Raw genomic sequence first — 15,936 nt, forward strand, 5'->3', positions numbered from 1 at the left:
TTTTGAGCACAAGTTATATGTTTTGTTCTACGAAGATTTTACCGGAAAAACCCCGAAAAAACCCGAATAACCCGAGAAAAATCGAGATTGAAAAACCCGAGCTTTATTGGTTTGGTTTGGTCTTTAGAATTAATAACCCGACACAATTGGTTTGGTTTGGTTTGGTAATTGTAAAATCTGAATCAACCCGACCTATGTACACCCCTAGTTCAAACTTTAAACTTCATTGAGACAGTGTATGCATACCTCAAATAAGCTGAACAGAATGAAATAGGATTTCAAATTTACAGAATAAGTTACAGTTGTTACCATGAATTAACAAAAGAAAAGTTGGTAATCAGCATCTGTAAGATGACATTTTTACTAGTGATGCTACTAAGAATATTACAATAGGATTGCTGCTTCTGTGCTCTTTTTTCCAGTCAGCTTCTCCTTTATGGCTTCCCAGAATGTGGGTATTGCAACCTCATCTGGAACTTCCTTAAATGATGGAAGGTAATTTACATCAACGATGACATGGTCACCAGTGCCTTCCTGGATCTGAAATTTCATTGAAAAGTTATATCACGAAGTGTGCTGCTCGAGCAATATTCTCTTTAGACATTATCACTCACTTCCGTTTTAGTTATTTCGGGTAAAATCCTCAGCTTGGACCAAGGATTTAGGAGCTGAGATTTTGGAACTTCTAGTTCAGAGTGAAACAAATTCATCCCCACATCCCAAAGACTAATATGCAACTACAAAACCAATCACGAAAGGGGCAACATAGGCAGAGAAGAGGGCCTGCTGATAGAGTTAAGTCTGTTTCTAGTATTTATTTATTTGTTTATTTTAACACTACATTGCTGATTGAAAAGCACAAGGCCCTCTCTTTACTGTGGACAAAACGCAGAATGACAACACTATAAAAGGGAGAGTCGCGGAAGAATTCATTTGTTATGGAGAGATCTTTCTCTATCTAGAGGTTGTTACTACTAAGAGCTTCGGCAAAACGATAGGGATAAACTATATGCATCATGTGCTTATCCACAATCACAGGGTCAACCTGGCTTATTTGCCAATGCAGCTCTGGCAAGATCATTGGACAATTCAGTCTTACCACAAGTAAAAGCATTTTAGAGGGATGTTTTATAGAGCATAAATTTAAGCAATGAATTTTATCATTAACAGCTACCAATGGAGGATCTTTTATATATTTATCTTCTTAGAAAATAAATGAAAACAAAAAACTAATCAACTAGAATATAGGTTGCAAGGGGTGAGGAATATGAAAGTACTCACCACAACATCAAAGCCAAAGATGGTAAGGTCAAGCACCCTTCTCAACCAATTTGCAGCATCAGTGACTAGCTCCTGATCAATTCGATTATTATCTTCATGTTGGCTCTTCTGCTGATTGTCTTTGTCAACAGGTAGAGATTTTAAGCTGCAAAAATAGGTCTTCTTAAGGCATAGAAAGTGCATAGAAAGTGCTTAAGGTGGTAAAATACCTATCAAAAAGTAATGGCTTCAGCTCCTTTTCTTCAGCTAACTTTATCAAGATATCTGCATTAGGTGTAGACTTCTTAATTGCGAAGAAAATCTTCTTCCCTACGACGTAAAACTTGAACATAGTGGATGAATGATCCACATATTCCTGCAGTTACACTTGAGTTCATATTTAACCCGAAGGAGAAAGCTAAAATTAGCAGGAAATAATTCATCTAGATGACAAATATGGAGATCCTTTCAACAATCAACAACGATGCAAACCAAAATGGACATGCAAATTAACTGTCCTTTGCACAACACAATGTGCTTCCGAAACACTCTCGCTAATCTAATCAGTATCTGATACAATCAAGCTGCCTACCCGTTGCCATTTGCATATAATGAAAGTGTCTTACATATCAGTGAGAAAATATGCAATACTTTTCACAAACGCACTAATGTAGAATGTTCAGTTCTACCATTCAAGTGGCTGATTAAAAGATAATGAGATATAGCCCTTTGCTTACCTGCACAATAGCTGGAAGAGGGACATTGAGGTCTTTGTAGCTGTCTGCCTTAAAGACAATAGCCTGCCCATTAAGAATTCAAGATAAGACTGCCATAATAGACAAATCACTTGTCAAATTAAAAAAAAGTTGCAAAATCAGTCGACAATTCACATGACAAATGAAAAAGAAAGGAAGATATATAAAGGCAAAGCTCAGAGCTGAAGCATAGACAGTCCATACAAGATTAAATTTTTCTATAACATCAAACGGAGGAATGCATAATGCCAAATTAAACCTTTTACAGAGTAAGAAGTTTAAAATATAAATGTAGAGAAGAAAGAGGGGAGACCAAGAATATTATTCATGCTGGATTGAGAACTCAGCATTACCATGCTGTGAGCATCAGCAACTCCACAAGCAACTTGGGGTTTTACAATGTTTGGAAGCGACAGTTTTGCATCGGCTAGCTTGTCTTCCAATTTGGGCTCACGAAAATCGACAACCTGCACGAAGAAGCACATGTTACATCAAATATCAACCAAGTAGAGAAAACTAATTTTCACATACCCACAGTTTTATATGATAAATGATGAGATGAGTAGTGGATTACCATGAACTTGTGTTCCAGCATTTCCTTTTATGTTTGGGTTCTAAGTTTGGTTTTAGAGCATTAGATCATGAGGCAAAAGGAACTTCACATTAACAACCGCATAAGAAGATCCTAATCTTGAAGCTATATAGGGATATAAATAAAATCTTGAAATTTTTGTGTTTAATTAGATTTTTCAACTTTAAATTTAACCTACCCGAGCTAAACAGTGATAAGAACAGAACAAAATGATTAACTTTATAGAAAAACAGTAAAAGGCAAACTCTTGAACGCTGTGTTCCAAACCTAATAATGACAGAAAAGAATGTTGTCCCCTCATATAGATGAATTATATTTCTTAGATTGCACCAAAATGCATCAGGGCAAATTTCAACTAGAAAGAAATTGGTCATAATGAAGAAACAACAAAAACCTGAAAAAGATGCATAAACATCTACATACTATATAGTTGAATATCAAACAAATGAGAGTCATGGGATTATAAAACCTGTGGCATACAATGCAATTAAAATGATTCTTCGTAGAATAACGTTTCCTTCCTATTGTACTGGTTTTATTGTCAGGTAAGGCCCTATGATAACCATATCAACTACTTGTCTGGTCAAATTCCATTGTAAAAGCAATTTTATCCCAACAAAGCAAGATTGATTCAGATTGGGCTTTCTTTTACAAGCCAAAAAGCTGACTAATCTTTCTCACAGAAAGTGGGAAAAGCCTTAAACTGACTCCTGGACCAACCACACTGATCCACTAATGTTATCTCCATTTAAAAACTCCATCACCTCAGATTGCAGAAACTCTATATCACTTGATCCCACTCAAAACACATTGTTAAAATAAGATCCTGATAACTGTAAATTATGACTCCTGGTCTGTGGTCATATGCTTGTGGGAATTGAGACCCCAAAATAGGGCCTTGCTTAACATAGCTTCTGGAAAGTAGGCTGCTGAATGAAGAAAATTAAGAAACAGATGAAGCAATCATGAAAGATCAATAAGGAAAAGATTAGGGATTGAAGTCTCAAAGATTTCACAGGTTTTTCTAAAGATAATATAAGCATAACATGGGTTACATTTAGCAAAAAGGACCTTTAGAAAATGGGGACCCCTGATTTTACTGCAGCTTTTGGTGTTAAGATTTTCCAAACCACCTAGAATCTGCTGTATTTTCAACCTATCAAGAACAGGATAAATGTTGCTGAATGGGTCAATCACACAACAGTCAGGATGGCATCTGATGTACCTGAGCAGAAAATAATTGCAGGAGTTTTAGTGAAATTTAAACCAACTCTCTGGCATGAAACTCAAACAGAGTTTCTAAAAAGTTCACAAACTTGCATCCAATTTACAGAAATTATTTCAACCATCATCACCAGTTCAAGCTGAAAACAACGTGGCGCAATGCATGTTTCAGATATAGAGACAGATGCCATAAACAATCAGACAAAAAAAGAACATGCAAAAATATTAAAGATGTCATTCGGCTGCTTCGGAAGAAAGTCATTTCCATCAAGAAAGTACAAGGATCTACGAACAGCATCCACATTTTGTTATCAACAGATGAATCAATATCAAAGAGGCTATGAGAGAATGAATGAAAGCATTAAATCTTTTTGATTGCTCCAAGTCATCATGACCCTTGCAGAGCAGTTCTAAGGTAAAGTGAGAAAAAAATTTTAACTGAAAGGGCATATAGCTCTCTGATCTAAACATGGACTAGGGGCAAATAGTTAGAGCTAGCTACAACTTTCTTAACATCTGCTTCTTCTTATTAATAATATTTATCTTTTGGCTTCTTAGTTCTAGCTCAAACAATAGGGTTTCTTTGCACTCATAGCAGTCCTCTGTAGGCTCCATTGATTTCCTTGAACAACTTAAAGCTTCGACATGTTGATTAAAGATGAGCTTAGTTGGGTAGACTTCCAATGTCTGGTATATAACTATGAAATTTATCTCGTTCAGTTGTCAAAATAGATGGTGCTAAGGCGATTCACAGAAAGAAATGACAAAAATCATCGAGATTCTAATCAGGTAGTTGCAACAGAAGTTTTAAGGTGATTAAAGGAGAGATAGTAAGGAATGTTCACCCTTTTTTCTATTCTGCAGTAAATTATTAACCGATAATAAGTTAATAGCAGGAAGTCACCTTTGTAACTGTTCCATGCCCTCTGTATAAGTAACTTTGTTTTCAAAATCTGAAGAGCTGCTCATTTCAACAGCAATGATGTCATCAGTTGATTTATGTAGAACGCCGTCAACTTCTTTTAACTGCCATGATATAGGGAGCTCGTAGTTAAGAGCCACAAAAGTTAACCCGTTTGGTGTAGGATTTAAGGGGAATGCACCTCTCTGCAAAGCATAAAGAACATGTCAATTTCCAAGTATAACATAGGGTGAAAAAGCTTCACATTAGGATCCTTCCTTAGTCAAGTACAAAGCACTAGTAATATTCCATCATTTACACCAGCTTAAAAATCCTACTTTAAATATTGGGAAAAGGGTCAAAATTGCCCCTCTACTATTGTTTATTGGTTGCTTGTGCCACCCTTTACACTTTTCGGCCATTCTCGTCCCTACCGTTAACAAAGTTTGCAAAATTATCCCTAACCCTAACGTCCCTCCACTGTGGCAGCTGACCCCATCAATTTTATCCACATCAGCTTCCATGTTAGCTGCCATGTCATCGACCCCACCAAATTAAAACCCTAACATAAAAGACCCCCCCCCCCCCCCCACTCCTCACCTCTCCACCCTCTCTCATCTTCTCTCCCTCACCTCATACCAAAATCGCTGGAAACCATGGCATTTCGCCGGAAAATTTTCAACGGGCAGAACTAACCTCCACGGTACTGGCTCCCCTCTTCATCTCCTTTCTCCTTCTTCATGTTTCGTCATTCAAACAGCAACCCCGTTCTCCGGCAAGAAATTCAAATCAACTCACACAGACAAAGACCCTTCATTCTCCCTCAGAATCTTTCAAGAAACATTCTCATGATTGATACAAATAATTTTCAAACCTACGACCATTCAATATTAGAACAACTTCTAAAAGAAATTTTCAAATATGAAACTCTTAAAGTTCAACAATGGTGAAGCCGATGAACCACGTTTAAAGTTAATTTTCAACTGGGTTTTACAAAATTTCAGTCCTATAACAGTTACCAAATCAATCCTCAAATTTTAATTCAACCTCATATGCATAAAATCCCAACCCAGGATGAGGCTTTAAATTTTCGATAATGGGCTTCCAAATCTCTTACTTGAATCTGACCCATCAGTAATGACACATGAATTTAATTCAAAATCTGAAAATTCAAATATAATCATGTTATTTCATTTTGGCTAGATTGTTTGTTGGATTTTCTGGTTCAGGTTGAAATTGGTATGAAGGAGGTGACATGGTGATTTGATGAGGAAGAAAGAGATGTAAAGTAAAAGAGAAAGAAGGTGGAATAAAAATAGAAGTAAAAATGAAAAATAAACGGATTTGGAAGGGAAATAGGTCTGGTATGGTCTATGGATTAAAAAATGGTGGATTTTAAGTTGGAATCAGGTATTAAATTTAAGGGTGAGTGAATGGCCCCATAAACTTGACCCATTCTATGGTGAATGACATAGTGTCATCTGACTTGACCCATTTTATTTGAGGATTAAATTACTTCCCATGCTGACATGGCATTTTATTTGGTGGGACCTGCTGACTTGGCTGCTGACATGGACAAAATATTAGAGGGGTCAGCTGCCACAGTGGAGGGACGTTAGGATTAGGGGTAATTTTTGCAAACTTTGTTAACGGTAGGGACGAGAATGGCCGAAAAGTGTAACGGGTGGCACAAGCAACCAATAAATAATAGTAGAGGGGCAATTTTGACCCTTTGCCCTTAAATATTTGAAGCCGGGTCATGGAGAAGACATATACAAGGGATCGATTATTTGAGAAGATGCAAGAAGTTTGGATGCCTGACGACCAGAACTGACCTTGGCAAAATCTTCTTCACGAGAAGGCTTCATCAAGTAACCAACTATCTTGACTTCCTTGCCCATCGCCTGCTTCTTCCAACAGCAAATAAAGAAACCGTTAGAACATTAATCATCACTCTGTCAAACAATTCTTAAAGGATACAAGTCTTTTTTCCTGTATTTATCTATGACTTAAGAGTTTAGTATGGTTTAGATGAAATTAAAAGGGCTCTAGAGTGCCTGCCAGTGAACAAATAAATAAAAGGAAATCTGTTGCCCGAATATGTTTCTTATGCATCAGTAATGGCATTTTAATCAGCTGCAATTTCCCAATAAAGATTCTTGGTTTCTTGAAACCTTTAGAAGATGAATATTCACTCTGTCAAACAATTCCTAAGGGATACAAATTTATTTCTCCAGTATTTAACTGTAATTTAAGAGTTCAGTATGGTTTATATGGAATTAAAATGGCTCTAGTGTGCTTGCCCGTGAATAAATAAATAAAAGGAATCTGTTCACGAAATATGTTTCTTATGCATCAGTAACAGCATTTTAATCGGCTGCGATTTCCCACTAAAGATTATTTTTTGATGCTTGCTTTGGATAGGATTCATCCAGCTGCAGCAGAAGCTATGTTAACAACTTTTAGAAATCAAACTCTTCCACATATCTGGACATATCCTCTTCCTCCAATTTGCATTCTTTCTACTCTAGACTAACCATATACGAGGATCATACCAGGAATCAAAAGCCTCAGCAAAATCTGAAGCCATCTTAAAAAAGCCCCTCAAGAATTAATCGGATGCCATAATGATCAGCAGTTAAGCTAATCATGAGCAACCAATTCATATGGAATTTAAGAGAGCTGCAAAAGTAATTAATGGTGGGGATTTTTAGCAAATCTTGTGTTTATCCAAAGACATGCACCACCATTCCATAAATTCATCAAAAATTGGAGGGTCGTGGTCATCATGTACCCATGCGAATGAACCTACCAGCTCTTTGACCCGCGGGTGCGAATCGGTAGCTGTGAAACTAGCTCTGGCTTGATGACTGCTTTACTTTTAGCTTTCACCATAAACACTAAATAATCACCATAGCCCAACCATCCAACCCAAAAAGATGAAAAGAAAAAACTAAAACTGACACTAAAGTAATCAGCAACAAAATACATTGATCAAGTTAGACGTCCTTTCCAGTCCAATAAACAACTGCATAACCCTCATTGACCACAGTGAAAAGGAGAGGGAGGTAAGAATTTCATGCACTATAGCTGCAGATATTGGGGAAAAGTGGAGATAGAAAGCAAAAGGATGGCCTGTTCGTCATGGTGACAGAATCTGGCTCATATGTACGCATAGTAGCACCAACTTTCTGAAAAAAATGGTGGATCAAATGGTCTAGCAAATGACATAATAGTATACTCCATGCTGAGAGCCAAGAGGGAAATACAACAGAGATTTGGCAACAAGGTGCAGCCTTTCGGAGAAAAGTAACTGTAGCTAGTACGATCTCCAAGAGGGAGGGTGAAGGGCCGACATCATCATATCACCATATGAGTGAGGATTATAGAGAAATATTATGGGGAAGGGGGTGGGGGTGTTTAGTAACGACATCATTTAAAGCATGAACTGGAAATAACATAAGTTTGACTTTTTGTAAGCATACTTGGAGTAGTAACGACACCCTCGGTCATGTCCTTCCGACAATCTTTAGCAAATTGAGCTAGAAAGCTATTGCAATCACTCCAGTACATCGGGCACAAAACAGTGGAGCTTCTTTTGTTTTTATGATCACGGTGTCCGGGCTAGCTTGCACGCACCTCGACTAATTCCACGGGATACCTGCTACCTCCCACCTCCCACCAGCAACATGTAACTCTGTCTAACAAGGCTTGAACATGGAGATATCACCTAGTGCTTTTGCCTCCGCTGGGGTTTGGACCTGAGACCTCATGGTTCTTAACTCATTTCATTGACCACTAGGCCACACCCTTGGTTGATAGACAGTGGAACTTTTCGAATTTAAGATTCTAGAGAAACTTATAGGATAGGGAGATATATGAGTTACAAATGTCATGGAATTACTATACAAGCAAAGCATTACATGCAGACCAGGATGCCTAGAAATGAAATGGGAGGGGAAGCGAAATTAGTTCGATGAAGTCCTTCCACCAACTATTAAGGACAAAAGATACAATGTTTCCACACCCATCCATGTAGATTCCCAGCACCGAAGAAGGGAAAATCTCTCACTTGGCCAATAACAAGGGTTCTGCAAGGGCACCCATCTATACAGCCCCCCCCCCCCCGAACCAAAAAAAAAATCACTTAAAGGATGCTGGTTAATTACGAAGGAAATTCTTTCTTAATCTAGGGAGTTCCTTTTCGTTAAGCGCATTGAACCAGGAGTGGACATTATCATCATCTGCAGAAAAATCCAGATTCTCTTTCATCATTAGCTAAAGTGGAATAGTATGACTGGCTTTCCGGAAAATAAGACGAAACCCGCTTTATCGATATGATAAACATGTGCTCAAAAAGACCTCCTAAACCCCCGCCAAGCGATCGAGTTTAGTCTGATTTTGCTGTAGAAGTAGCTCCTGCTCCAGACTGACTTCAAGCAAAGAAAGGATTTGGCAATTCCGCAGGTTCTTATGTTTACCTTATTATTAAGGGGAAAGGGCTTTTTATAGATGTTGAGGGGGCATTCTTACATCTGAATACGGGGAAAAGAAAGATAACATATCTTAGCTGGTGATACATGGGGTGTTACATTGTAGACGCTCGGGAGAAGACGTCGACCACTAGTTGTTAAACTACCAGGTTTCTAGTCATTTATGGTGGACGGTACTGAATCTGTTCGGAATACAGTAGGCAATGTCGGTTATAACCAAGGATGTGATGTTCATGTAGGTTTTTTAGAAGAAGGAAAGAAGACGTAGATGTAACCCCTTTCACCATCATGTCAGTACTTCGGAAGTGAAAACTAAAAAATTTCAAAGTGTGAAAATTGATATTTCTACAAATGAGGAACTGTCTTTTGTTTCTTGTCAATTTTTGGTACAACATGAGCTTCATGTTAGTATAGATGATCCAGGGTTAGTTGTATAGAACCAAACATCCGTGATACAACATGAGGTTCACATTAGTATAGATGATTAGGGGTTATTTGTATAGAACCATACATCCACACCTCTATGTAGGCTCTGTACTTTTGTATGCCACTTGTATAGCGGGATTCTCCTGCCACATTAATAAAATTATTACTTTACTAATAAAGGTAAAAAAGTTCCTGTTGAAAGCCAGAGGATGCCATGGAAGCTGGCCTGGAGAAAATTTCATGATACAAACTAACAGTAGCTTCAGCAAGGAATAAATGCCCAAATGTTTCTGTTGATGATTTGCTTCAGTTACTATTGCATTTTTTTAGCATAATAAGTTAGCTTAATTTTAGGATAAATCTACTTTTTTGAATTTAAATTTTAGTTTGATTTTTTAGGTTTGTTGAGATATTTTAGTTTTTTTGAATTCTTGTTATGCAGATTTTTCTGCAGATTATGTTCCTGTTTGGCTATTTAAAGCCTTGTTATGATTTTGCTGTAGAAGTAGCTCCTGCTCCAGACTGACTTCAAGCAAAGAAAGGATTGGGCAATTCCGCAGGTTCTTATGGTTACCTTATTATTAAGGGGAAAGGGCTTTTTATAGATGTTGAGGGGGCATTCTTACATCTGAATACGGGGAAAAGAAAGATAACATATCTTAGCTGGTGATACATGGGGTGTTACATTGTAGACGCTCGGGAGAAGACGTCGACCACTAGTTGTTAAACTACCAGGTTTCTAGTCATTTATGGTGGACGGTACTGAATCTGTTCGGAATACAGTAGGCAATGTCGGTTATAACCAAGGATGTGATGTTCATGTAGGTTTTTTAGAAGAAGGAAAGAAGACGTAGATGTAACCCCTTTCACCATCATGTCAGTACTTCGGAAGTGAAAACTAAAAAATTTCAAAGTGTGAAAATTGATATTTCTACAAATGAGGAACTGTCTTTTGTTTCTTGTCAATTTTTGGTACAACATGAGCTTCATGTTAGTATAGATGATCCAGGGTTAGTTGTATAGAACCAAACATCCGTGATACAACATGAGGTTCACATTAGTATAGATGATTAGGGGTTATTTGTATAGAACCATACATCCACACCTCTATGTAGGCTCTGTACTTTTGTATGCCACTTGTATAGCGGGATTCTCCTGCCACATTAATAAAATTATTACTTTACTAATAAAGGTAAAAAAGTTCCTGTTGAAAGCCAGAGGATGCCATGGAAGCTGGCCTGGAGAAAATTTCATGATACAAACTAACAGTAGCTTCAGCAAGGAATAAATGCCCAAATGTTTCTGTTGATGATTTGCTTCAGTTACTATTGCATTTTTTTAGCATAATAAGTTAGCTTAATTTTAGGATAAATCTACTTTTTTGAATTTAAATTTTAGTTTGATTTTTTAGGTTTGTTGAGATATTTTAGTTTTTTTTGAATTCTTGTTATGCAGATTTTTCTGCAGATTATGTTCCTGTTTGGCTATTTAAAGCCTTGTTATGCTTAATAAAATTATTGAGAGACATTTTCAATCAATACTTTTAATATTTTTGCTGCCCCATCTTTTAAAAAACCAACAGTTTCAGAGAAGCCATTATGGTGAAGTGATTATGCAGTTTCCCAGCAAAACTTTGTTTAAGCAGTTTAAGGATGCCAAATGCAAATGAGTACACAGTATTTCTTCTCACCTTCTTATTCAAACTGCAGATAGTCAGAGGCAATTCTTCAAGTTTGTTAATGAAAATCTTCCCTGGATTTTCAGTTCCAGGACTATATTCAACATCTGACATGAATGTAGAAATTTTAAGATTCAAAAGAAGATAACAATTTTACCACTTGAGAGAAGTCAACAAATTTCCTCAATATGGCATTGCAACAGAAATTCACAAGCTAGAATGAAAGAGTTCCCTAGAGAATGAGAAGGAAAATCCCTTAATATGCTTGAAACTAATTGTCTGAAGGGAAGATAGTTGTGAGCTTATACCTGACGGTTTTCCCGGAGATCCTGCAAAAATAGGTCAGGTGATGAGATGTTTGAAAGCACAGTACGTTAAAAGAATGAGAACAAACTTTCCACCCACAGTTACTACAGATATCAAACCTTTGGTCAATAATTATCATACCCACTCATCTCAATCAAAAAAATCATGCATATGTTGGTAAAGATTAAAGAATTTAGTTCGGTAACGTAAGGGATCTTAACTTCTTTGAGATAAGTGCAGCCTTTGAGAGTTTTGGAACCTTTTCATGGAGAACAAATTTGAAATCCAATCTGAGCTTCAAAAGGAACATTTTAAGTGCTAGGGTTTGGAGCGAAATACATTTGAAAGTAGGTTGCTTAAAAGCTAAAAACTATCAATCATTTAGTAACAATTATAGGAAACATCTTAAACTTTTTTCTCAGTAAACTTCATGTGGTTTCTTCTTAATTCTCTTTTCCTTTTTCTATAAGTTATCAGTGCTTATCAAAAAGAAAAAAGCACAAACTTTTCATGGCATTGGAACTCACGAAGAACGGTGAACAGCCAGTCAGAACTTATCAATGGGGAAATCTCCTCGTCCATGTAACTGGAAACTACATGCATATAACTTCCAGAATGATCGCCCCATGCTAGTGAAACCTCACTTACAAAGTTGTCTATGGCTGTTGACTGGAAGACAAAACAATTGTAGGAATATAATCTTGCTTTTTCTTGGAGCAGGTGCACCTATAACAAGCAGTTGCAACTGTTTGAGTTTGAATATTTCTGAAAAACAGTGCACATCATTACACTAGTGCCACTTTATAAGGTGAACAAAATTGGGATTTGAGAAGTTAAAGAAAATATAGCAAGGACCAAACTTTGGAGTAAAATGAAGAAATAGAAGGAAAAGGATATAAAAGCTATTGATGAGGACATTTCAAACCACTTCGATAGGCAGGGAAAGTATGAGACAGCAGGCGCAAAGTGCAAACATTTCTTTGCACAAAGCCATCTCAGTTAAAGAATATTGCACCAAAAAATACAAAAGAAAGCAATACAAAAACAGAAAGGCCATCACCTTAGAAGCAGAAAGATCAGGTCCATAAGATATACCCTGCATAAATTGAAATATATAACATTTCAGTCATACAATCAAACAATTCCTCCACTACCACAAATAATTAAAGGGAGAAAAACAATTCTCACAACCCACAAATCTAATTATTTCAGCAATGCAACATTTTTCCATAAAAGAATCAACTTTACCCAATTCAGAATAACACAAAATAACCAATATGACATAATTAGATAGAACAGTAATTAGTATCAAGCTATTGTAAAGAAAGCACTCAGAAGGCATACAACCACAAAGAAGACAAATGAAAGTCTCCTTTTGGGCATGTAACTTCTGAGTTCTGACAACTTATGTCTATGTGAGTTACAAACCTAGATAAGGAATGAGGGGTGGAAGAGATAACCCGATAAAGCAAAATGAATACATATGATTCATATAGTATTTGAGATTGAGACTTAGAGTGTGTTTGGTGTGGACGAATCCAATTTTCCCATGTTTGGTTGTAATGTTTTGGAAAATATTTTCCTTAAGAATACATTTTCCTCTAATTTCTGATTTCTCAAAAATGACAAGAAACTCTCTCATGCCATATCCACCTGTTGGTTCCCACCCTCCTACTGCCACTCCCACCCTGCTCAACCCGCCACGTCCCACTCTCACCCTCCACCCTCATCCCCACCTACCCACACCCTACCCCCGTACCCACCCCCACTCCAACCTCCAAAAGTTAGTTAATTTGTCACCAGAAAATTATTTTCTGCTTACTTCCTTAGTACCAAACACACCCTTAGTTGATTAATTGATCGATAGAATGATTGCCTGTGATCGCACCAATCCAAAAAATGTAGTCCAACTATAGTAACTGAACTGAATAGAGCATAATGCATACAGAAAATTCATAACACACCTAAATTTATAATTACAAAATGATTAATCATGATTTGTGACTTCGGGCCAATCAAGAATGAATTTTTGGGAATTCCACAATATATTGCAAGAATCTGAAAGAGGACAATAAAATGCAACAAAAGAAAGGTTGATATAGAGGAGTTTTCACATACCGTGAGGATTTTGGAGTATCGAAGCTTGCAAAGAACATAATCAGCTCCAGGCCCAAGAGAGACACTTCCATTTTCATCATCATTTTTATCGGCTGCCAACAGAACTGAAGCGTCCAGCACTATACCTTTCACCTCACACATCCTTCTCTCTCTCTCTCTCACTCTCTCTCACACACACACGCACACTGTGTTTCTCTTCTGCTTTCTCCAAAGTTTGCTTTTGCATAGAACTGCGTGAGTTTAACGTTCATCCAGCACAAAAGTGGAACTTTTCGGACTTTTCTGTAAGTTGCAAATGTTTGCTTAGGTCCCCAACTCTTTTTATCATGTCTATTACATCCTCGGTTTTTTATTTAAAAGGCCAAATACATATATAGCTCATTCAACTTGGCACCATTTTTTATTTTGGCATTTTATCTCTACCTTGTTTCATTTTGGCCCTCCAATTCTATTTTATATATTTTATTTTGGCTCTCCAACTCTATTTCTTATGTTTCACTGTAACACAAAAGCTGAAACCAGTGCAAAAAATGTAGTGCGTGTGTATATACAAATCTGAGGTGTAATAAATATCCAATTACATATTGCCACCTGATTTTTTCACCCACGTCAAACGGGTCAATACTAAAATACCCGAACCCGACTGTATTTTTTCATCCACTGTAGCCCTGTCTTCATTCTTTAAGTTCCAAAGATTTCATCTACCGATTTCATACCTGCCGACCATATTTTTTGTGGGTTTATCTCATCTAAACGGGCCAAGTACGAAATCGACAGATGAAAGCTTTGGAACTTAGAGAATGAAGATGGGTCAACAATGGATGAAAATACGGTCGGGTTCGGATATTTTAGTATTGACCCGTTTGACATGGATGAAAAAAGAGGAATTTTCAGAAATGACTTTTGTTTAGTGCCTATTAACTTCCTATAGCTACCATACACATAATTACTTTCCGTAGCTACCTTTCAGTTGCCATGGTAATGTATTCGAGCTATTGTATTCATGAAGACAGTAGTAAAAATCGGCTAAAAAACAGGGCAGTCCAGCTGTTCAGCCGTTGTATTCACATGTATTTATGTCATGTATTCATGAATACAACGTAATAATAGGTCTCTTCAGTTGTTTAATAACGAAAAGCTGCTAATTTAACGGGATACACTCCTAATATAACTCACCTAAATCAATTATAACACACAACATTATCAATCTAATTAATGAGAAGATTTATCAGACGCTAAACACCAAAAAACAGAGTATTCTTCAGAGTATCAGTCCCTTTTTTTTTCCTGATACAGTTCAAGAGTTTTTTCTTCATCCGACATTGTTCGATGCATTCAAGTTTATTTTGTATTCACAATATTTTGTTTATTTCTAATACATGGTATTACTGCTTTATTGAGTATATTTCACTGATTGTATTCATTGATTTTCTATTTATATTGAGAGTATTTATTTATTTCATTGTATTTGTTATTTTAAATACAGATGGATACAGCTAGGTTGAAAATACAGATGAATACAGTTAGATTTAATGCATAACTAATTAATGAATAACATCAAAATGGTAGAACTAACAATGTATTTAAAAATGTTGTTGTATGAACTCAAATACATATAAATACATCTAAATACAATAGTCAAAAATCACTGTGCAAAATAAAAATCAGTGTATACCTTATCGAATACATATAAATACATCTAAATACAAGAAGAGAAAACCATTGTATAAGTATGTGCCTTATCGAATACATATAAATACAAGAAGAGAAACCCACTGTACAAACTAAAAATTCCAAACCTAATCCTAATCTCATTAGCCGCTGCCACCGTCTCCTCTGTCCTTTCCTCTCCCATGTCAGCATTCAAAATTAATTCAGCAAAACACTGTACACTGGATAAAATCTCCTCTGTCAATACACTGGATAAAATCAAGTTGAGTTCTTTGACTTTATGGGTGATGGTGAAAAGGACCCAGACAATAACAGCGGATGAGAAACAACGTTTGAAGGGGAAATCAAGGTGGAGTTTTGATATGCTGCTGTTGTTACAGTGCAAGTTTATAAGGGATTTGTCAACAAATTTTCGCCATCACCCATCCGCAAAATCTACTCTAGGGTTTGAGAACAATCTAGAGAGAGAACCTGCAAATAAAGGAGAGAATCGTGGTTCAACAATGGGGAAG

At 36.7% G+C, this 15,936-nt stretch overlaps 1 protein-coding gene across 5 annotated transcripts; it reads right to left on the minus strand.

Moving 5' to 3' along the window:
• Nucleotides 1–237: 237 nt before the first annotated feature.
• Nucleotides 238–14,033, minus strand: LOC109207782 (inositol 1,3,4-trisphosphate 5/6-kinase 4). Of its 5 annotated transcripts, none has more exons than XM_019370772.1 (14): nt 13,754–14,031; nt 12,696–12,731; nt 12,163–12,361; nt 11,857–11,925; nt 11,638–11,658; nt 11,342–11,436; nt 6,568–6,636; nt 4,736–4,938; nt 3,679–3,832; nt 2,369–2,482; nt 1,998–2,060; nt 1,491–1,636; nt 1,282–1,426; nt 238–540 (listed from the first exon to the last, which is right to left on the minus strand). In XM_019370772.1, exons 1-14 carry the CDS (start codon nt 13,892–13,894, stop codon nt 385–387), a joined length of 1,611 nt encoding a protein of 536 aa, XP_019226317.1. In that variant the 5' UTR covers nt 13,895–14,031; the 3' UTR covers nt 238–384. The 5 variants fall into 5 exon arrangements, with proteins under 5 accessions (XP_019226317.1, XP_019226316.1, XP_019226318.1 ...); XM_019370771.1 differs by having other exon boundaries at nt 6,568–6,642; XM_019370773.1 differs by lacking the exon at nt 11,857–11,925 and having other exon boundaries at nt 6,568–6,642; nt 13,754–14,030.
• Nucleotides 14,034–15,936: the final 1,903 nt, after the last annotated feature.

The sequence above is a fragment of the Nicotiana attenuata genome, unplaced genomic scaffold, assembly GCF_001879085.1.
Source record: "Nicotiana attenuata strain UT unplaced genomic scaffold, NIATTr2, whole genome shotgun sequence".
NCBI classification, from domain to species: Eukaryota; Viridiplantae; Streptophyta; class Magnoliopsida; order Solanales; family Solanaceae; genus Nicotiana; species Nicotiana attenuata.